Source organism: Aplidium turbinatum, chromosome 13, assembly GCF_918807975.1.
Source record: "Aplidium turbinatum chromosome 13, kaAplTurb1.1, whole genome shotgun sequence".
NCBI lineage: Eukaryota > Metazoa > Chordata > Ascidiacea > Aplousobranchia > Polyclinidae > Aplidium > Aplidium turbinatum.
Window position 1 is genome coordinate 14,243,176 of NC_137484.1, and position 24,672 is coordinate 14,267,847.

At 37.5% G+C, this 24,672-nt stretch overlaps 1 protein-coding gene across 1 annotated transcript; it reads left to right on the top strand.

The window, feature by feature from the left end:
- Nucleotides 1–41: 41 nt before the first annotated feature.
- LOC145781671 (solute carrier organic anion transporter family member 1C1-like) lies at nt 42–24,453 on the top strand. Its single transcript, XM_082593346.1, has 13 exons — nt 42–110; nt 1,252–1,406; nt 2,983–3,129; nt 3,583–3,773; nt 4,239–4,337; nt 6,539–6,684; nt 7,850–7,917; nt 16,876–17,042; nt 17,418–17,619; nt 18,166–18,316; nt 19,143–19,318; nt 20,458–20,617; nt 23,512–24,453. Exons 1-13 carry the CDS (start codon nt 42–44, stop codon nt 23,761–23,763), a joined length of 1,983 nt encoding a protein of 660 aa, XP_082449472.1. The 3' UTR covers nt 23,764–24,453.
- The last annotated feature ends 219 nt before the right edge of the window (nt 24,454–24,672 follow it).

Genomic DNA, 24,672 nt, shown 5'->3' on the forward strand with positions numbered 1-24,672 from the left:
GTATGATTTTCAGCTGAATAATTTTTTCTGGCAAACCAATAATGTCTTCAACGTTTTGCATCAACATTCGAAGTTTTACTGCCTGGATCGGATGCATACTGTTTGCAGAAGTAAGAATGAATCCATTCTAGTAATACCTAAAAGTTTAAGTTTAGCACTTAAAAGTGTGTAGAACAGCGTTTCCAACTTTGTGGTTTTCCCGTAAACTTGGTCTTCTATTTTTATAAATTTGCATTTTTTTAGATTTGAGAGTTGCTTGTTTTTTTTTTCCAAGTAGGCCTACCTTTTTTAATATTTTTGAGGTTGAAATAGAGAATGTTTTGCTGTAGTCAATATTCCGCGATTTCCCAAATTTTCTTGAATTCAATATAATGGTTGCGTGAAAACTAGGGACATAGTTAGCAAGTGAGCTTACTAAATTCCCTGTAAAAATTCGTCACAGTATTGCTGTTGTGGTGCAAAGAACATGCCACCGCCCTTTTGGGGAAGTTTTGAGGACTTTGGCAACAGAAATTGTAATAAGGCAGGGCGTATATAAACCTTCTCTGACGGGTGGTGGCGAAGCCTTACACCTCTTTCATTTGTGTAGATAACCTTACAACAGTTTATACACGTAAAAATGATGTTGGTGAAATCTGGTTTTCAGAGATCACTTTTGACTTTGCAAAAAAACACCAATTTCTGTTGACCTGCGTATTTTGAGCTTGTTTTTACGCAATAACCTACTGTCATTAGAAAATGATAATAAATTTTCTTCAAAAAAAAAGTTGATGTGGCCCGCGTTATCATTCAAAGTTTCATATTTGGCCCGCGAGTACAAAAACGTTGCACATGCCTGCATTAGACCAAGGCCATGCATTGGACCCATTCTAGTATACTGTTAGGCTACTGTTGGATGTGGCTGTTGGATATGAACGTAGCCTAGGTTCATTGCAGAACTGTTTTTCTCACAACATGGGTTTTTTTTTGAATACCCCAAGTAAGTTTTTAAGATGGGCACTTTCTCTTCTTGCGGGAGGTCATTAGCCTACAAATTGACATGATGTAATGTCTATTTTGTGATCTTTTCTATCAGTCTTGACCAAAGCTTTGCTTTTATGGCTTTTATTAAACCTCATCTGTGAGTTTAATGGCCACTTAAACCAAAGATTAGGCTATCTTTTAGTTTACAATCATCCGTAAAATGAATTTAGCCTAGTTTTATTTCAATCGACGACCAAATTGTCTAATTTTTAGTTCTTTTTTATCAAGGTCTTTGGAATGGGATATTTCAAAAGCATCCTGACAACATTGGAACGAAGGTTTGTTCTTTCAAGTACAACGATAGCTCTCCTATCGTCCAGCTTTCAGATTGGAAGCACTCCTGTATTGATTTTGGTTTCTTATTTTGGAAGTCGTTATCACAGGTAGGCTTCTATTTAGTATAAAGTAGCCTACATATAGTTCAAACTAATCAATGTGAGTCAACTATCGCTAGTGACGGGGTGCGTATTTTAAAGAAGAGCGTTCAGCAGTTCACTTGACAAATATGCTGTTGAGCTATAGCCTACTGTAGCCTACAATGCGGACCCAGTCACTATAACTGGTGTAGTATAGCTTAATATGATTGTAAGTCAATACTTATTTTAGGACCTAATCTAAGTAATTAGTGATGTGATAAAAGCAATGTAGGCTACGTCAAGCAAGTTTAAAAGGATAAAAGAATGGCACAAAAAATTACCTGTCACAATTTATTTTAAAGAGATGTCAGTCCTGTGTGACAACATACCACAAAACATTAACTTCAATCGACAATGCGTGATGAAATATTTGGCTCTTCGCATTTCTTTATATTGAAAAAAGAAAAGATGGTGCGTCAGAAAGATGCAGCTCATCGGTGTCCCTAGGCATCGCGGGCCACCTAGGGCCAGCGATGTGTTCTTACACGGCACGTGGTTTGACTTTTGAATCTTTATCTTCGGAGTGACATAGCCTCTGATAGGTTATTCCTGGTAGTGTCGCATACGTGTCGAGGCTTTTGACCCTGGGCCGGTTACCGAGATTGACAAAATAGCCTAAAGTTTTCCGATTGTTGTTGCCAAGGAATTATTTCATCCATTTGGTGCCGCTGAATAGAGAGCAGTTCTTAGAATGTGTTGCTCAAGCGCATACCCCGAGAACCGAACCAGCGCCGCTTGATCTTGAGTGCGCTTGAAGTCACTGAGCTAACGGGGCGGACGCAGTAAATTGTTGCATATGTGTTATTTTTGACTTGTAGACACACATAAATCATAGGCTACCAATTCAATGCGCTTTTTTTCAAACTAAGTTAATATATTTTGTTAAAAAAAAGTGTTAAGCTTGTACGGTTCAATATGTTTGTGTGAACAAACGTTTTTCGGTTATGAACTCAAACAAAAGTCGCTTGAGATCAAAACCGAGACTCCCACGTGGGCCTAGGCCTACATGTTACTTTTTGCTTAGCTACTGCTACTACTACTACTCACGAACCAGACTTGACGTGGGTATTTATTATTATTTACTTGCATCAGACAAGAATGTCCATAATCGAAAAAAAAATACACGAAAATAATAGGCACAAATGTACACAAACAGTAGCGGCCGTTAGTTTCATCCTTCACAGCAGCACAGCAGACGGCTGTGTTTTACAAAGCTTCTGGAATGTTTCATTTTGTGTTTAAAATGCAGATAACTCTCATCCGGTGATATGTAAATAACAAATGTTTCAGCTTGCATGTTGTGTAAAAATGACAGCATTAAATAACACAATGTCAATATGCTTCTTTTATTGTGCAAACTAACATCACTAGGGATCGTTGGCTATTCGGCACTTCTGCATTATAAATCTGGTTCTCCTGGAATACATTTGGACACCCTGTTGTTAAAAGCAAGCATGTTCAGAGAAATCTAACGGGCTTTTGTAGCCATAACGGTCGGTACCTTTGGTGTATTTATTTCTGATGACCTATCTATTTGTTTCAGACCACGAACTATTGCGATGGGAACCATTTTGATTGCTTTTGGCTTCTTTTTAGTGATAATACCACAATTTATTGGCAATCGCTATGAATTCCCAGACATATTTCTCAATGCATCTGCAACACAGGATGGACCAATTACATGTGACTTGTGGGTTTTCAGCTTTAGTTTGTTTATGTTTTCAACACTGCACAAGCTAGTTTTTACTTTTATAACTATTACAAGGTCTTATAGCCTCATATTCAAGTTTTTCCAAAAGTGGCCTAGCATAGCATAGTCTTTCATACAAACAAAAATCAGGAGATCTTTTTTTGCATTTTATCATATTTTTTCTCATAATAATAACGTGTGTTTTGATATGACACTGTATCCGTTGCGTCGGGTGCATTGATGAGTAGTGAGAGCCATGGTTTGACGTTCGAAAGGTCTCTGGTTCGACACCGCTTAAGAGCATGTGGTTGTTTTTGTAATACATTTAAAGGTATACAGTCGATTAAGGAGTGGAGCCCTTTCGACTATAGACTTAAACTGCGACTGCCTACAAAGTGTTTTATTCAAAGTTTTGATTTTTATGTTAACTTTTTTTCTACTTTCTCTGCGCAGGTCTGCCAATGCTTCCAACCAATCCTTTGATTGTAGTGATGACGGTGCAAACATAACTTCAACATCCGATGTGTATTGGTTCATCTTTGTTGGAATCGTAATTTGCGGAATAGGCTCCTCTCCCTTACAGCCTCTTGGCCTCTCCTATATCGATGATCACGCCAGTAAACAGAACAGTGCAATGTATATAGGTAAACTTAACATGAATGTTGTCCAAACATTTCACAACTAGAAAATTCTCATCAAAAAAGATTTTCAGATGCAGCTTATCATTTATTTCTCTTGCTAACATCTCAGTGCATCACGACAGCGGCAATTTTGCAGCAAAGAATGCTAAACCTGCAGTAAAATTGGTTTAACCTCGCAAAAACTTATCCTAACTCTTTCAAGACATACAATTGACTTCCAGACATTAAAGAATACAGTAGATCCAGTGTACCAATGTAGTGCTGCAACATAAACAAACAAACAAACGTCACCGTATTTGTGAAGTCGTATGTGTGCCTATCTATTCATAACAGCCAGCAGCGTATAAATAGAAGGTCACTTTGTTTATTATAACTTTTTTTTAGCAAGTTTGTTTAATTTTTCTTCAAGTTACTTCTTCTATTATTAGTAGGACTATCGGTAATTTTATATTTAATCTTTTTATACAGGGATTCTCAATTCTATGGCTTTAATTGGACCTGCCTTGTCATTTGTTAGCAGTTCATTCATATTAAAGATATGGGTGGATTTTGGTTGGGTCGACACCTGTACGTAAATGTTTTTATTCAACTCTTCTGCTAACGTAGTAATGTAAAACCATGGTTAAAAAGGCAGCAATTCGATACTTTGTGTCCGCGTTTTTGACGATGGCTAACCCATGACCAAGGTACTAGTAAGAGAGCCCCAGGGCCATGTGAGCGCCTCGCCCCACCCCCCCCACCCTAAAATCCAGTATTGGGCCCCTATGTTTAGTGATTGCTTTTAAAAATAGGACCAAAAATCGTTTAGGGCGGCAAACTCTTTTAACGTGGGGAAAAAATTAACATTCACCTTTTTAGCAAATAGTAAACAACTTTTAACATTTTACAGAAAAAACTAGTTAATAGATTATGCCAACAATACAGAAGGGGATCTAGAAAAAGTTGGGAAAGGACCAGAGTTTTAACAAAATAAAAATAAGATAAATAAATGAACAATGCAATCTTCTTCATCGTGTGTCACACGGCCGTAGCCCAGAGCATCACGCAGGCTCTTGCTCTATCGTTGAACTCGGCCAAATCCTGTGCAGAGCACCTTGCTTTTAGGTCAGGGCATTCGAGTAGATGTTGCATCGTTTGCTCCTGTCCGCATTTGCAACTTGTGCTCCCCATGGAATACCCCCAGTGTCTCATCAAGGTTTTACATCTGCCAATACCAGTTCTTAAGCGGTTGAGGCATCGCCAATACTTCCACGGTTCACGTTTTCTGGGAGGAAGGCTCTCCATGGGTGTGAGCTCCATATTGGCCAATGTCGGTCCGGCTGCCAGTCTCTCCTGCCATAGTTGAACCCGCACATTGGCGGCGACATCGTCATGACCTAATGGGACCTAATGGGAAAACACAATGCAATGCAAAACTTAATGTCCAAATAAATGAAACAGAAAGGGGTGTGAGGGGTTTGCCCTCCAAAACATTTTGACAAATATAATCTTGATTTGGTCACTTTTTAGGCATTTTCAGGAGCAGTATTTTTTTATTAAGATGCACACTTTGTATGTAACCAAATTTATAAAATTAAAACGGGCTACCAGTTAAAAAATTGTTTATTTGTAACCACAGAAGGATTCCCCTAAGCCTAGTGTGCTAGAACTTTGAAAATTTTGCCTGAGGTGTCCCCACAGTCACAGATAACATTTTCACTTCATATAGCCTATCTGGCTTCTTTAAACTATCTGGAAATTTATCAATTTAATTATTAACTTAATAATTAACTAAGTTATTTGTGTGAACAGTTTTTACTGCGAAATATTGCATCATTTTGTTAGTTTTTTTTTAAACACAAAAAAAACTTTTCACTGCCTTAATCCCCAACTATGCTTGTCCATTATCGCCAAGATGAACGAAATGTGATCGAGCAAGCAAAGTAAGCAAATTTTTTTTCTAAAAATAGAAAAAATAAAATAAAATTACAAGCCGAAAAACTCTGCACGAACTAAATGTGAGTGGGCCCCTGGTTATAGAGGTAAGCCCTCAGTCGGGGTATTGGAAAGCAGTAATACGGCCTTGCATGAATTAATTTAGCTATTGATTAATTATTGAGCTTCTGTAGTAATTTTTTATTTTTTTAAACAGTCGAAAAACATTAGGCAGACTAAAATGAGCCTTTAATCAGCTGTGCCCCCCCCCCCCCCCAGCTGGGGAACTGGGAGTAGGGGAGGGGCACGGCCCTGGAGAGCCCTATGTATCCACCTCTGAGTCTGTAGACGGCGGTTCAATACTTGGTTTAGTCATGGGTTGTATGAATGAAAGACTTCTAGTTTAGGACGTAGCATTGGACGAACCAATTTAAAGTTATTGTATACACTATACTTGACAGCGTTACTACCTGACTGAGGTGAAACGATCGACAATGCAAAGGGCTAAAAGCATCATGTATATGATCATGATATGATGTAGGCTAACTTATATGATGAGTACTGGCCACAGCGTTATGTAAAAACACGCGTTCTTATTAATAATAACAACATTTATACGTATATCTCCACATGCACAGTGCAAACTATGCTCCTGAGCGCAAGCTACGGTACTTTCAGTCATAATGTTCAGTGAAATAGAATGTTTTCAAGCGAGTTTTGAATCCATTTAAATTTTCAGCTTCTTTGACACAAATAAGCAAACAAATCCAGAAATTGAAATTGTTTCGAAACATTAACAAATAACATATGCCGATGTCAAAATTTCAACTTCAATGATAATAACTTGTTTTCAGCCACTATCAGTATATCTCCAAAGCATCCTGGATGGGTTGGAGCTTGGTGGATAGGCTTCATTATTCCAATTATTTTTCTCGTATTATTAACTATTCCTTTAAGCTTTTTTCCTGCTAAGATGGGTGAAAAATTGGACAACGAAGAAGTAAGTGGTTATTCAATTCAATTGGTTTTTCGCTGTTTAACTGTTATTTTTAAGATGTGTTTAGCTTCATGCCAACTACACACTATCATATGACTTTTACTGTGAGCTGATAAACGAAAAAATTTAGATAAACTAATATAGGCAGGCCTACTCTGTTAACAGACTTTTCTGTATGGGCTAACTTAAATTCTTTTGAGATGATTTAGTTTAACCCTATCTGTAGCGGCATGGCGTTTTATGAGGACGCCTCACTTTAGTAGTGAAATATTTCACAGAAGGAAATATGCTAAAAATGTTAAATTTCTTGACTTTTAGTTGTTATTCTTTGTGAATTTTTTAAACCTAAACTGGTCATTTTTCTACCTTCCTGCCCTTCACAATAAGCATTTCGCCTCAGGTGGCTAGACATTTTCATGAAACTTCCTATATTATAGCTAGTGCTATAATGTAGTGCATATAGCTATTAAATGTTAGTGCAATTACTTTGAAATGTAAAAACACCAAAAAATGCCTTATGTTTTTGAGCAAACGTAATTTTTTGTTTAGTTTAGCATTACTCTATCTTATAATTCAAAAATATGCGTTCAAACGATCGATTTTGAAGCTATTTTTGGGAAATTATAGGATAAAAACTGACTTTCTGACGTTTTTTTTATCTCAAACACTTTATTTTAATAAATTTGTTGGAAAAAATTTAATTTCTATACGCACATGGCTATTATCTTGTAAAATATTTTGGCTCTGTGATTTTCACAGCTCCGGTTATTAGCGATTAATTAGCACGGGGCTAAGATAGCCCGTGACGTACTTTCCGCGTACGAAAATAGCTTGTAGGCTACTAAGGGTTAAATATGATTTACTGTTGTCGGACCAAGAATGTGTTAAAGGGGAATGGAAGGAAGAAACCTAATTCGTCCCGTGCACACTTCGTCCCCACGCTTGCCTCCTGAAAAGATAGGAAAAAAAGGAACAGCGCTATAGTCGCTAACACGTGCTTCCGCTAAATAAATTGTGATTTACTTGTCAGAAAATCCTGTTATTGCCAAAAGAACAAATTGTTTATAACAGACACGCATTCAAGAATAACATAAGAGTCATTTTGGGTTTGATAATTTTTTGTTACTTCAACGGATATCCTTAGCAAATTGTTGTTGACATTTTACAGAAGGAATCCACAAAAGGAAACCCAGAAGAGCACAGAAACATTAAATCAAGCCCAAAGCTCGAAAAAAGGTGTTTATTTTAATTAGTTTATCTCACAAACCTCACGTTGTCAGTTTTGAAACTTTTCAAACTACCGTAGGCAGACAGCAAGCATAGCGTATCATATTCTGCTCACGTAGAATGAATGCAAAAGGATAGATTTTGCTAACGGGAAAGTAGAAACACATCTCAGAATCAAATTGAATATTTTTATGCACTTGCACATGAACTTCACTAGACCGCCTATATTTTTAAGGTTTGGGGATTTATAAGCATAACGTAGAAGCTGATGTCTCTAGAAACCTGTAGCCTACCCGCCTCTCGATGTTTCGGAAAATTATTATATTGGTTATACAAGGATTTTTGAAACGAGCATACGTTGTGCCCAGAAGCTGTGCTGACATTGTCTGGGCACAACGTATGCTCGTTTCAGTGGTAATGGCTAGAAAATGGAACTTCCACAAAATGGGAATAGATATGTCCAAAGCCTTTGACACCATCAAACGCAAAAAAATCCTTCAAATTTTAGACCAAGCTGGCTGTGATGAAAATGAACTGCGACTACCCCGCACCCTGCTAGCTGGCACGAAACTGTATGTGCGCATTAACAACGAAATGTCCGCAAACTTTGAGACAACCATCGGTTTTTGTTCCCCTCAAGGAGACAGCCTCTCCCCAATACTCTTCACCTGCTACCTATCTGCAGCATTGAGCTCAGTGCGAGAGCAGTCCTCCAGACCAAACCCCCCTATATCTGACACATGCATGCCTTTGGAAATGGAGTATGCAGACGATGTTGAGTTTCTGGATGAGGAAAGACAGCCACTTGATATGCTACAATCTATTGCAACAAAGAACCTGAAAAACTACAATCTTTTCATGAATGAGACTAAAACTGAATTCACCACATATTTCTTGCAGACACAAATGAAACTGATGCTGATAGCCTACCGATTTGAGGAAACGAAAAATGGCGTACACACAAACTTTTGGGATCATTGTTGTGCAGCACTGCCGGTGTCAAATCTTGCTGCAATTTAGGCAATGTCGCTTTCAGATCACACTGGAAACTATGGAGCAAGAGATCGAGAATCCCATTACAGTTGCGACTAAGATTGTACAACGCGTACTGCATCCCAATTATGATCTACAACTGTAATAGCTGGTCTGTTACCAAAGCAAGTCTTGAAAGATTGGATGCCTGTCATCGAAGACATTTACGTGTCATAACTGGTCATACTTGGCCAAACAGTCTTATCTCGAACAAAAACCTCTACAAAATATGCAACAGTGAACCATTGTCTTGCAAGATCTCCACCATGAGATGGAACATGTTTGGACACATTCTGAGACTTCACCAGGACTCACCTCCCCAGAAAGCCCTTGAATTTGCAATAATTGGCAGCAAAAAGTACCAAGGCCGAACCGGACGTCATCGTACCAACTTATTACAACTGCTGAGATCTGACATCAGAAAAGCTGGCCTGGGATCCTTGCTCAGCACACCACATCTCCATCGATTGCAAAACATCGCAAAGGACAAAACAGAATGGAGATCCTATCAACCTTGTTGAAAGACTGATCGAAGCCAGCGGATGCCAAACGATTTGGCTACACTGGCGGCGGAGACAGTTACAATAATAATATACAAGGATCCATCGACTAGGTTGCAGTTCTACATTTTAGGCTCTTTTTATAGCCTACTCAGAGTGATTTGATATTTTTTGGCATTGGTTTACAAAACAAATTTTGCACAGTGCGGTATTTGACCGGATCTGATTTTTAATCAGTTTAACGGTGTAAGTAAGCTTATTTCTCAATAAATATTACTGTATGTAGTTTTGCAAGATAAAAAATTTATGTTAAAAAGTTCTTTTCTGAAATACTGCAATTGGACAGCGTTAGCTTAGTTGATTTCACTGGTTACGGGTTAGTGTTTATGCTTTTACTTATTTGTGCTTTTTCAGAAAAAGTCGCCCATCACATGGCTAAAGCTTTATCGATAAATTATAGCCTAACCTACAATCTTGCCGAATCTGATAATATTACTTTGTTAGATTTCCATATACTGTATAAGTAAAGTTAGTTTGTTGGGGTTTTTCTGTCACCAAACAAGCAGGTGCTCTTAGAAATGGGCTATTCATTTCTTCAAGCGCGCATTACGAAAGATAGGCTAAGAGGGTTTTGTTATTCCAGCTCTGATAAACAGTATAGGCTACTACTTACTAGGTTACTTACGCATGCAACCGTACACAACTGGTAGCAGGGGCGCCGGAATGATTTTTGACTGGGGGGGGGGGCAGAACTAAGAAAAAAGGGCACTTTTGTTTACTAAAAAGCAAATTTTTTCAAGTTTTAAGTTAAGATATAGCGATAATGCTAATCTATCAGCTCACTATGTATTGAGTAATAATAGCCTACAAGTCTCCTGTAATCTGGAAAAACCTAGTAAGTCTGTTGAACACAAATTTGAGAAATCAAAGGTTTTTCTAAAGCATTATACCTCACTCACATGACTTGCTAAGTTCTTCCAGTTGAAAATCTACCAACAGAGAAGCGTTTCTTGCACTTTAACTGGATCAACAGATGGGGAAAGACCTACTAAATCCAAATAAGGGCCTAACTGATTTTTTCCAAAAATTTGACTTACTAGGTTTTTCCAGATTACAGGAAAAGTGTGGGTATACAAAGAAAGGCATCATGCTATGTTATAATCATGTAACCTACTGTCAAGCCTTAACCTGTTAAGTGCGTAATTAATTTTTCGAAACTCTCTTTACTGTGCGTATTTGATCACTCGCAGTATTTTTCGTCGCATTATTGCTTGCTAGGGTATTGGGGAACCCCCATGACGTAGCACAATACGCTTTTGTTCAATTTCCTTTTGTGTCTATTGCTTTACCTTTTCATCTACTATTGCAGAGAAGTCTCCGGCTGGACTATTGTTTTCTAGTGTAATCGCATTACTCTCAAGTGATTATTCTTTTCACCATTGTGACATTATTGAACTATTTGTTTATTATGAAGAAAAAAATACATCAGTTCACAGAACAGAATAATTTCTAAGCATTTATAGGACACTGAGCAAAGTACACGTAAGTTTAGTTTGGAAATATTCAAACTGTATCATTTTCTGACGCTTGTTCTAACATTAGCAGCAACACAAAACCCTATTGCTTTGTTGACTATACGTTACAAAATATGTTTTCGAACACAAAATATTTCTGAAACTGCTTGCAACATTACATCAAAATGACTTCACACTGACTGAACGCGCATGATGTGCTTCGAATTTTATACACCGGAAGGAAGCCATTTCAGAAAAAAACAGTTAGGATGAAATCTTTTTATTCTTGTAATTGTGGTTATATTGTAGGTGAGTGCAGAAGCTACCAAATTTTGTAATAAAGTAATTTAGGGATTAATGATTTCCGTCAGGCTGCAATCGTTATTGTAGTGTAAACAATGCATCTATGTTTCTTCACACGTCATAATTGCGCCTTCCAGACAAAGCGAATAGAGGAAAGCGAAATTAAAAGCGCCATGAATAGCTGCGATCACGAAAACGACAATTGTCGTCTTACGCACTTAACAGGTTAAAGCAGCCGGCGGCCATGGCCGCTAAGTAGTACTTAAATGACCGCCGGTGCTACCTCCTCAATAGGCCAAGTTTGGCCGCCGGTCTCTTCTAGCCAATTATTTAATTTCGCAATAGAATGATCGTGGATTAACTGTCGAAAATATGTAGTATCAAAGAGTGACGCAGAATTAGGTCAGCGCGTCATAATCGCCACTGTTGTATTGTACGGGAATATTTGTATTGATGGAATATATCCATCTGCGATCACCAGCACTGTAAGTCTTGTTTGTAATTCCCGACGTTTATTTTAACAAAGTGTTAATCCGAAGTGCTAATTTACATCGGCTGGCAATATTGTCGCTTTTATGTCGATTCGATGTTGTCGGACATTGAATCGTTGTTAAAAAGAAGAACTAGGTAAGTTGACATCTAAGGGTAAAACATTTTTTGATCATATTTCGCAAATATTATGCTTCTTTTAGTAATGTCCTTCGCATCATTGAAATACTTATTACCTCGCCGTCATCTTCAACACATGTCGAGCGTTGTTTTTCGTTACTAAAAAGAATTCTAGGGGAGTGGCGAACTTCTTTAAAATCAGCTACATTGGAGACACTCGTGCGAGTGTCGTTAGAATCTAACGTGGTTCTTAAACTGGGGGGCGTGTGAGCAGGGATGGAGGAACCACGTGGGCCTCGTGGGCCTAGGCCCACCTACTTTATTTTCTGGGTGAGCCTGGCCCACCCACTTTTGAAAGCCAAATTTCTTTGAAAAGGTAGCGAAAACGGCAAATTAGAGAAGGAGTTCCAAAAAAAGCTCTTCACTCATACACACTAGTTTGATTACACAGGCCAACAAAAAAATTTTGGCACAAAAGGTGAGAGTCAATTTAGAGCATTTCAGGGCCCCTGATTCCAAAAATGCACTTAGTTTTTTCGATATTTCGAAACTACCAGGAATTGAATTTCGAACCAAGATTACGTTTTTCCGAAACAAGGATAAAATTTAAAAAAAAAAAAGGATAAAATTTGAAGCAGCTACGGTACTTTATTGAAGAACACAACTTTCTATTCTGTAATTATATAAATGGCCTTTGTACCTTGATGGGTGTTGCTCAGCATAGTAGGCCTACCATAATAAAGAATTGCGTTTGTTCATCGATGGCTTTTTTTTGCTTATTCGTCTAGTTTGTTAAGCAAAACAAAGTATGTATTTTGTTGTTTGTACTTAGAAGCTTAATTAGTAAGTCTGATACTGTTGAAGTCAACAAATATATTAACGCAAAGCACAAGTTATATATTCTACATCTTAATATTGTATCCTAAAGCTTGCTTCACGTCGTATTATGATTGTTACTAGGCCAGTAAACGTTAAATAACCGTTTGTTTGGGTGTAATCAACGTGATTGGTTCCAAATAGCGTTTATAAAACTCAGAAATGTGCCTGGGATTACTTTCAGTTTTGTCTATGTAATAAACGATACGACGTTAAATCTATAGCGGCTCAAAATTGCAAAAAAAAGGTTTTTGCTGTAGGCTATCTCAAAAACTAAAGACAATTCGAAAAAAAAGCAAGTGCATTTTCGGAATCAGGGGCCTCGAAATACCCTAAAATGACTCTCACATGCCGAGCCTTTTAAAAAAAAAATTTTTTTGGCCTGTGAATGATGAAATCTAATCTTCAAACTTTTCTGTTGAGCCGAATTGTTGATGAGCAGCACATGTGGGTGTGGTTGCGTGTGATTGGTGAAGTAATCTATAAATCAATCTAATTGTTCTCTAAGGTTAAAACAATGATAACATTACATATTATGCAGTGCATGCACGACTGCACGTAGGCCTACGGTATAATGCTGCAGATTATTTCTCCCAAGTTGGTATTAACCTATAACTGTGTGTGTATTTTGCCTTTTTATTTGTGTGTACATCGCCATATTTTGTAGAGTGCTATAAAGCAATTTAACAATTTTGTAATTTGTTTTGCCAAATCGGGCCTAAAAACGGAAATTTTTCGCTGGTTGGCACAAAAGGCAATCATGAAAACACAATGTATAAACCAGGGGTCGGCAAACTGCGGCCCGCGGGCCAAATGCGGCCCGCGGACAAACTTTTTGCGGCCCTCCAACGATCTTACTTTTAGTGCATAAACTAAAGTTTCATCATTATGTACGCATGAATTTATTTTATATCATAACAATGTCTACTGTTGTTAAAATAATCAACTTTGTTTTGGTAAGAGGGCTTAACCACAGCCAATTCAAAAGTTTACTTGAAGAGATGAATGCTGTGCATCAAGATCTGGTGTATTTTTGCGAGGTTAGATGGCTAAGTCGCAATGCTATGTTACAACGGTTTTATGATTTGCGAAAGGAAATAGTGACTTTCTTGAAACAAAAGAATGCAGGTTTCGGCATTGATGAACTTAGTGATCCTGATTGGTTAACAGATTTAGCCTTTCTCACTGATTTCACTTCTCATATGAACAAGCTAAACGTACAACTACAAGGAAAGGAGCAATTTATTAATCAGATGTATGATCATATTACTGCCTTCGTAAACAAGCTACGTCTTTGGGAAACTCAATTAATCAATTCCAACTTTGCTCATTTTCCAAATTTTGGCCTTTGTAAACCTTCCAACCCTGATAAGTACATATCACTTATCGTTTCCACTGAAACTAACTTTGAATCTCGATTTTGCGATTTGAAAAATCAAAAAAACAGATTCGATTTATTTGCCTTACATTTTCAATGGATGTCAATACTATGCCACATGAGATGCAAATGGAAATAATTGAACTTCAATCATCCAACATATTGAAGGCCAAATACGATTCAGTTCCAATTGCTAACTTTTATAAAAAATATGTCCAGAAATCCACCTATCCTCATCTGTATGACAATGCAAAACGTGTAATGTGCATGTTTGGAAGCACATATTGCTGTGAGCAGCTTTTTTCAAAAATGAATTACGCAAAGAATAAACTTCGCACTCGCCTGTCAGATCGTCATTTGAATTAAGTTACGTATTGCAAATATCATCAACAAAGTTGTCAGTTGATTTAAACACCTTGGCCATGACACAGAAACAACATCATCCTTCACATTGATAAATGATAAGTAAATAAAAACAATGCATTGCGTTTTAATACGTGTTTGATAATAAATATGAAACGGCAACAAACACGTCTCATTGTGCAATAGACACAGGAACAGGGGTTGCAGGTGCGCCATGATTTTAAGGATAATGTAAGGATAATGTTTATATGTTGAAATTTATGCGGCCCGCACGTTACCGGAAGTTTGTAGATTTGGCCCAGTACTACAGAAAGTTTGCCGACCCCTGGTATAAACTATTTAAAGTATTTGGAATGCAACAATGTTAAGGGGGGTCTGGGGGGCTTCGCCCCCCAGAAGTTTGATTAACTTTGACTACTACGCCTTAGGGCCCACCTACTTTTGAAATGGTTCCTCCATCCCTGCGTGTGAGGCTCACAAGGGGGCGCGAGAAATTGAAAAACTCTGCATGAATTATAACTAAACATGGCTTCACAACTACGCTGGACACTGTGGACAGTCAATTGTTGAAGGTGACACTTTGTGTTGCAGTGGCACAGTATGTTTGTAGAGCGTGTTGTTGTCACATCTCGTATTCTTTGTAATGTTTTAGACGTTGCTAAATGTTTGCGCGACACCCTCGTAACACAACGGCTTTCTGACACAGCAGCCTCGAGCTTTAGTTGTAATAATAAAACAATAATGGCAACGACTGACCAACAAGTGACAGAGGCTAGAAGTACAACAATATCCCCAACTCTGATAGTAGGCCTACCATGCGAAAATTATATTTTTAATTTTAGCATTGATTTAATTAGGTTTATTTTTAATTAATCAGTTCTATTGACATAAAATGAGTGGGGAAAAAGAAAAAGTATGACAAAAATTATCTGAAGTTTGGCTTTATAAATGCTATAGTAAATGACCAAGTTGTACCCTGTTGGCTACAATGCATCATTTAAAATCTGAGCAACGACGGTTTGAGACCAACTCGTTCGCAGCGTCATCATGAAAAAAAAACACCTTGACTACCAAAGTAAACCTTTAGCTATTTTCCAATGCAAGAACGACTCTTTAAAAAAATGAAGATCGCAAGTAGCGAGTGCTTTCGCCAATCGTTGTCGGCGGAAGTTGTAAAAGCGTCTTTCAGAATTTGGCATCGTCGAGTTGGCTTATTTCGTGGACATTTTCGAAGCCCTTGATAATTTAAATCTGCTCCTGCAGGGCAAGAATACAAATCGCATAAAAAATTATGATGCCATCTATGCTTTCATAGCAAAACTGAGGCTGTGGCATCGACGAGTTCAAAAAGGAAACGCAGCTTCATTTTCCAACCTTGATACTGTCCTTGAGAAAACACCATATTGAACTGAAGGTATCCACAAAAAAGTTACATTCTTCGCATTAATGCAACTTACCTGGAAATAAATTGCTGTTCTGCTTAATGTTTAATGATTTTGAAACCAGGTGGGCCGCGAATTTTGTTAAAATTGTAAAAGGGAGGCGTGTCTCAAAAAGTTTAAGAACCACTGCGTTAGATGGTCCCGCAGTACTGGATTACAATCCCGATAAAGCAGTTATTGCGTGGTGCAACGATTTTATTGTAGGACGTCGCCTAGGCCCAGACTTCAACAACGCTAAGTGATCATTTTAGCATTGTTGCAAGTTTAATTCTATTTACTTGTGCTATCGTTATTTTTATTTTGTATTTTGGCCTCCAAGCACGCAGATTTGGCCGCCGAGAAGGAGCTCCCGGTAGGCCACGATGGCTGCCGAAAAAAAAACGAGTTTTAAGGCCTGAAGGCCTACTGTGTTGCAAAATTTTGTGCCGTATTATTTTGAGGCAAAAATGAAAGATTATAATTAGGCTAAAAGCGAATGGCAGAAGTTGTTATATTGCAAAATGTGCAGTAGCTTACATGACTTTAAAAGGGCACAATTGCCCACCCTGCCCCTCCATCTGCAGAAAAATTGAGGGCAGGGGGGGCCCGCTTCCGGCGCCCCTGACTGGTAGGATACTTGACTTTGTCGAAATGTTAGGCTACCTGTGAAGGTGTTCCTATTCAATTCATGATTCATCATGATCATCACATCAAGATACTTTCTATGATTTTTTATTCATTATAGACTTAATAAACAGTTTTAAATACCGTTCGAAACTCCTTCTGCACGATGTACAGTATTCTGTTTGACTACAGTACTGTAGGCTACATAAGCCTAAGTAGCTTATTGTACTTACAGTATGTAGATAGGCATAGGAGAACCTAGGCTACACTTTTGAATCTAAATGTACATTACAGACAAAGTAAAGACAACATTAGTCAATTTAAACTTATTATTTACTGTTATTTAGAGACTTGCTGTCTGTGTTTAAGCGACTTTTTGCGAACAAGCGTTATCTCATCCTTGTTGCTTTGTGGACCGTTGAAGCTTTCAGAGCTTCTGGACTTAGCGTTTTTTCGATGAAGTATTTTGAAGTTGCCTTTGGAAAATCGCCGTCAGAGACCAGTTTTCTTATTGGTGAGTGAGCCTACTTTGTTCTTCTGCAACAGGAAAGATTACGATTAAGTTCGATGCTTTTCACATAAAAAAAAAATTAAGGAGTTATTTTGTTTAACGAACATTTTGTCTGTACAAACAACCAGAGTTGCTATAATTAGCCTGTGGGCTAATACTGTATTTTCGCTTTGATGGCTGGAAATAAGAAATAAACAGAAACTGAATTAAAATCGAACAAATACGGTAGTAGTAGGCCTAGTATCTCATTCGAGTAAGTAATGTAAGCTAGCTTAAACTGTAAGCTGCGTTGTGCAATAGCCTACATAGCTTACCTAAGGCTTTAATAATAACTTAACAAACCATGTTAGGCCTAAGGTAACGTATAAAAATATTTAGGAACTACGTGCCTTCCTTGTTTGGTTTTGGGAGTTGTTTCAGGAAGTTTATTTATAAAACGTTGGAAACTAGATACTCGAGGAATTACACGTTTAGTGCTGATCTCAGTTGGAAGTTCCTTTATTCTTTTCCTTTCCATTATGTTTGTTCGTTGCAACGCGACTGAAGTTGCAGGTTTGACTGTTCCATATCCAACTGGAAGGTAGGCTACCCCTAAAAAACATCGATTCTTTTCGAGTTTAGAAACGGTTGTTTTTCGAGTTTATCTTTGAATTTGACGGAAAGGCTGAGTTCTTCGAATCCGTACTCCGGAGCTCTGTATTTATTGCATGATCAGAATGAAGTAGGCTATTGCGGAAAAGAATACATTTTAGTGACTAAGTTAAATTGAACAAATGCTTTTTGAAAGAATCAAGTCTATCATTTTTTTGAAAATTTGAATTAAAAAGTTTCAGTCCAGCTAAAGTATTGACTTGTTTTTCTAAGTTAAGTAATTAACTGTAAGTTATAACATGCTATTGCTTTAAGGCTATTCCATTTTTCAAAATTGTCTAACCTATAAGGTTACGGTAGCAAAATTACAGACATCTTAGCACTAAGGTTGCTTTAGTTAAACTACGATATTACAGTAGTGTATGCTACTACAACAGGAGCTGCTTTTCAAGCATAACATGAGTTATTACATACTTTGGAGAACGAGAACTCATTTTGAATGATTTGATATCAACAATTAACGTTTTTTTTTCAGTTTGGATGTTGAATCGAAAGATAATTGCAATTCTAATTGTAACTGTAAAGACGTCTACACGCCGGTTTGCGGGCCTAATAATGTCACGTATCTCACTCCTTGTCACGCTGGGTGCACTGATTTCGCAAGTAACGAATTTGGCAAAGTCAACGTAAGAACACGTAGCCTACTTGAAGCACCTTTGAACGAGTGAAATGGTTGTTTGGTTTGGCTTGGAATCTTTATCTTCGGACTGACAAAGCCTTGATAGGTTATTCCTGGTAATTTCGCATGCTTGTAGAGGCTCTTGACGCAGGGCCTGTTACAGAGATTGGCAGAATAAAGTTTTCCGATTGTTGAAGTGTTGTTGCAGAGGAATTATTCTATTCACTAAATACCTCTGAATGGAGAGCAGTCCTGAAATGCGTTGCTCAAGCGCACACACCGATGGGAGTCGAACTAGCGCCGCTTGAGCTTAAGCCTTGAGTAACCACTGAGCTAACGGGGAGGACATTTGAATTATTTGATATATTTTTACTGTTACGGATGAACTATTGTAATTAAAATTATTAGAAAAAGAACTGTTGTAGGCCTTGTTGTCATATTGGCCCATAAAGCAAGAGAAGGATCCACAAAGAATACAAACTGACTTATATAATTTTAGCAATTCGGCTGCATAGCCGAGTGGTGAGAGCCCTTGAACGGCAATCGAAAGGTCGCCGGTTCGACACCGCTCAAGAGCATGTGGCTGTGTTTTTGACAGGACACTTAAAGGCATGCCTGAAGGTGGACACGAAGATTGGCTTCCTTGCCTTCCCGTCCACTTAATCTAAATCTTCAACTACTGGGTATAAGCCTGGATACGACAAAAAAAAGCAAGTGAAAATAAAAAGATCAGCAACCCCTCAAGTCTCAAGCATATTTAGATTGAAGCTTGAAACGTTGCTGATCTTTTTGATTTCACTTATTGTAATTGCTATTTAACTGTTTACTTGCAGGGTTATACCTCGTGCCTCTGTGTTGGTGAAGATAGCCATAGAAACACCTCCGTCACTCTTGGTCACTGTAAACAAAGTAATTGCGCCAGCCCTTTTGTAACGGCTGTTGCTTTGATGGCCATCGCAGCCTGGTTTGCAGGGTTACACATTACACCATTAACAATTCTTGTAATGAGGTAAAGTAGGCTATGACTTTGCCAACTGTGGTGAAGTTTCTTTAGGTTTTTCGTTGGTTTAACTGAGATCACTTTATAGTTTGTGATCATATCAGATTCATTTGCAATTTGCATATCCAAGAAACTTCATTTTTCACAATTTCCTTAGGCTAATTTCAGCTTTAAACCAATGGTTTTAATTGCAACGTCTAAAGAAATATCTTTTGTTTAATCATTATGGTTAATTGATTGATTGAATCTTTATCCTCGGACTGGGAATGCTTCTTGCAGAGCTTAATCCTGGCAGTTTCGCATACTTGTAGAGGCTTTGAATCACTGACGCAGGCCCGGTCACCGAGATTCACAGAGTGAAGTTTCCGATTGTTGAAGTCTTGTTGCCGGGGAACTATTCCATCCATTAGATGCCGCTGAATGGAGAGCAGTCCTTAACGTGCGTTGCTCAAGCGCACACCCCGAGAGTCGAACCAGCGCCGCTTGATCTTGAAGGTTCTTCGTTTCAGAAGTGACGCGCTAACCAATTGAGCTATCGGGTATGCGTCTATGTTCAATATGCAAATAATATGCATGCATATACAATATTCAATCAAAAATGCGTCTATTGTCAAAATAAATAAAAAAAAACGATCAAAACAAGGTAAAATTTGCAAAACCTTTTTGATGGGCAAGTTCTCCAGACTCACCATTAAAACAGACTGCTGTATCGAACCTCAACTTGGACATCTTCCATTTTCTATTATAAAATTTAGTTCTCTCGTTCTATATATTAGTTCTATAAAATTTAGTTATTTAGTTTCTATCGAAACTACGAAACCCCTAATTTTTTTATCTAAATCCGCCAATGCGGTGACGACCTTATATTAGGTTCATCAAAGCCTCGTTAGCTTATTGTAGACTAAACATGTTTTCCGGTTTCCCCGTCTGCATCACGTTGAGTCGTTAAGGCACGGTTGATTTTTACAGACATGTGTATACGACAGGCTAAGAGAAAAAGCCTATAGCCTACCCTGCCTACCATAGAAGAAAGAATTTACATCAAAATACTTTTTATTTCTAGTCTATTGTATGATCGTAGGCTTATTTCCATGGTGCTTCACTAAAAAATTTAAAACGTTTTTAAAACCAACGTTGTTTTGCAACAGAACCCTAACGCCAAAAGACAAATCTGTTGGAATGGCATTGGGATTCTTTACATTTCGGGTGCTGGCACTTATTCCAGGTCCAATCGTATTTGGACATGTGATTGATCAATCATGTTTGTATTGGAGTCAAAGAGCATGCAGTAAAAGAACACTTTGTCGTGTAAGCTTTCAATTTCTAAAAGGGTTTATGTTAAACATTACAATAAGCATATCGAGCTTTTTGTAACTAGTGTTTGACTGCTTTACAATTTAACGGTAGGCCTACTCACAATTGTTATTTCGAATAATACTTTGATAGTCTACTTCCACAGCCTAAAAATACAAATTTATCCAATCAATAAGATATTTTACGGTTACGTAAAGCATGTAGCGTATTTGGTTATTTGTCTATGGTAGTAATGGTACACTACCATACTGCACGAGTCAAGCTTTTACTGCAATGATCTTAAAGTTTGTCATTTCTAATCAGTTGCTATTTTTACAGGGCTAAACCTAAATTCATCAACTTTATTGCATTGATTGGATGGTTTGAATCTTTATCCTCGGACTGACAAATCATTTGATAGGTTATTCTTGGCAGTTTCGCATACTTGTAGGGGGTTTGAACAACTGGAGCAGGGTTGGTCACCGAGGTCGACGCAATGAAGTTTCCTTGTTGAAGTGTTGTTTTCCGTGAATTAATCCATCTAAGCTACTAGGTAGCCTACCCCTGAATGGAGAGCAGTCCTGAAATGCGTTGCTTAAGCCTATAGGGGAAGGTCTAGTTAGTTGAGCCAGAAATCGATGTTTTTGCAATAAAAATTTAACGACAAACTTTATCAAAAATCCGAATCCATTATGATAAACTTCAGTCTTTTGCGGTTCTTGTGAGCATGTTTGTGTTTGCGACTGACCCCGATGCATATCATTTCCTATCGGCATTTTGAAATTGACACTCAGCCGGCTCAAATGATACCCTAAATTTCACGGTTGAGCCACTCATTGTTCACGGTTGATCCGCTATTATTTCACTTCCAAAAGATATCCCAAAAGAGAGCTCAATCTGCATCAAACACAATAAACTCTTCTCTTAAACATCTTGCAAATAAACAATCAAAAAATGTTTAAACTATGTATTGTGTCTAGTGTCTTAAAATGAAATAACAGTGAAAACTGAACGAACAGAAATTTATACTACTGAAAACACTGAGAATCATTGAATAGCAAACTTTGCACGAAGATGCTTTTACCTTTCTGAAAGGATTTCGCGAGGTTTGTGAAGAAAACGAACATTAGCAACCAGTGGCGTTGCTATCGAAAAATATAATGGGGGAGTGCTAAAAAAATTACCCTCAAACTGGCGCATTAGGCCTACAGAAAGAATTACTTTTATGGAAGTTTAAGGGGGGAAGTTAACCGCCCCCCCGGCTACGCCACCAGTTCTACGCATCAATTACAGTTAGGGGAGAGTGGGGCTAGTCTAAAAGATTTTTTTTTTAAATTGAAATTTAAAACAATTGATGCATAACCTGACAACGTGAAGTGGCTTAAATTATCATCTATGGTGTCCTCTATCATACAACCAAAAATAAGTATTGAGTCAATTCAGCTTTTAATGAAAATTTAAAATAAACAAACATACAATTGATTTTTCAACTAACTCCATGCCTGGGGTTAGTTGAAAAACGTCAGTTTAATGCCTACTAATGAATGGATACTCTTTTTTCAACCAACAAACATTTACATGGGGTTGTAAGCAAATATGTTTACCTGCTTTAAAATCAAAATGCAATGACTTCTACCTTGCTTCTACACCTAATCATCGTAAAACCATTTTTTAATAAACGCATTGTTAAAACTTGTGATGCCGTATATATAACACTTTCCAAGTTATTCAAATTAAAATTTTACAATGTATGCCTGCTTAAAACAAATACATCGGAGCTTATACTACTTATTATCATACCACGACGATATACTCGTATCGTACTACATAGTCATACCGTTATCAAACCACTTTCCAACTAACCCCACCCAATATTTTCCAACTAGCCCCATTAGCATATGACAAACTATTTTCCTAAAATATTCAAGCATGGCGCATTGGACTAAAATTTGTTTATGTCTTAGTGTTGCTGAACACCTACAGATGACACACATCAAAAAACTTCTGCCTATTTTTAACGATATCGACGCATAAGATGTTTTTTAATACGCCAAAAATTTTACTTCGAAAGTAAGAAAATAGAAAATTGTCAGCCAAACACGTAGGCTATACCTTGACTCAACAAATCGAAACTAACATGGATTATGTGTTTTTATAAACTACTTCACATGTTGGCAGTAAATATTTAAAAAAGTTATCGAGAGTTAAAAAAATGATCATTTTTCAACTAACCCCGCCTTCCAACTAACCCCACTCTCCCCTACGGTACAACAAAACTAGGGCAGTAGCCTACGTAAGGACCATCGGTTCATAAACTACATTCCTTATGACAAAGACATGGCTCAACCGTGAACATTGCAAGTGGCTCAATTGTTAACATCGCCGCCATTCTCAAAATTCATGAAAAATTGCCAATAACCAACTGGCTAATCAAGCAACGAGAACTACTAAAACAAAGAGTAAGTTACACTTACCTATCCCAAATTTCGATTAAGACAACGATGAAACATCGTAGGAAAAAATAACACATTTCTTATTTCTCTCAAAACTACTTTTACCTACCATTTTACATTTAACTGCTTCACAATTTTTCTGCTTGTAGAAAATCCCTAAAACTACATGTGCTGATGGACTTCAAGTTTTTCCATACTTTCGTTATGAAACGGTTGACTAATCATGCACGACGTTGCGATAAAACCGGATGGATCAACCGTTACCCGGCTCAACTAACCAAACCTTCCCCTACCGTGAGAGCAGAACCAGCGTCGCTTGATCTTGACTTTTTTTTTTTTTGTACAAAGTTGAGGGCTTATCTAACTAAGCTAAAATCAACACTAGCTGTTGCCTATCTTCATCTTTTATTGCATTGGCTTATCTGTTGTTTGATAATTTTGTTTTATGCAATGCAGGTTTATGACAATGAAAAATACCGATACAGCTTTTTTGGACTTCTTTGCTCAATCCAAGTGGTTGCTACGATAATTGCTTTTACATTCTATAAAAAATATGCTTGTCAAGAGGCAAAGAAAGAAAAAGAAAAACAAACCAAGGCAATTTCCAACAATCAACGAAATGTTAGGAATAACCAGAAGAAAACAACAATAACATCACTGCTGGAAGATAAAGAAATTGATTTATTGATGAAAGAAAGCGTAATATAACGACGTCTAAACGGTAAAAATAGGCGACCAAGATGAAACAAGCATCCTTGCAATTACATAGCCTACTGTGCGTTGATTTTTAAGATTATTCTAGACATCCATAAACTCTAGGATTGGATATTATTTGGATTTCAAACTTACGTGCTTTATCCTTAATGGATTTTGTTTGCCGCCTTGGATAACTTTTAGGCTACTTTGTTTCAAGTAGTTGAACTAAAGAATAATTAAGATAAAAAAACCACTGGTAAAGACAATATGCACTATGCAGGCTGTACACTACAGTTCCAATGCTTTAATTATTAATTTTGAATGACCAGGTAATAAATGTTGATGATTCAAGTTTAGAACTTCTGCAGTAGGCTATTAATGTATTTTTTTAAGACAACTATGTTATTATAGCCTTATAGGACTCACCTTATAACCTACTTTGTGAAACAATCCAATAGAACAACATACGCCAACGAGCGTAGAATCGATGTTATTATTAGGCTATGAATTCTTATTTGCTTTCTGCTCAGTCGTTATAGTCTAATTAGTGTTTAAATTTACTCATTCTTCCGTGCTCGTAGTAACTTGAACAACTGGACCCTACTGATGCCTAACATTTAGGCTATTCGAATTTCCAATCCCCGAATTTTAGAATAGCCTATCTCTGGATTGTTCAACGACAGTTTTTAAATAAACGGAAACAACCGCAAAAGTGTATTTTGGAAAGTCAGTGGTTTGGCTAAATGATGCACGAAACATCATATCTAGCAATACTGAATTTGAATGTTTCAAGAGTAGACAATTTTTATGGAAAGGCAGATCAGTGCACTTTCATCCAGTGCTACCACAGCCAATATTTTATTTGGTGGTTTTGGAAATGGGTCATGCAAGAGTGACACGGTCAGCACGACTCAACAGTTA

Excerpts from the sequence above, each read along its gene's own strand:
- LOC145781671 (XM_082593346.1), top strand. The coding sequence starts at position 42 with ATGTCTTCAACGTTTTGCATCAACATTCGAAGTTTTACTGCCTGGATC. Across the intron at positions 111-1,251 it reads GATGCATACTGTTTGCAGAA|GTCTTTGGAATGGGATATTT; the intron begins GTAAGAATGAAT and ends TTTTTTATCAAG. Across the intron at positions 17,620-18,165 it reads GTTCCATATCCAACTGGAAG|TTTGGATGTTGAATCGAAAG; the intron begins GTAGGCTACCCC and ends TTTTTTTTTCAG.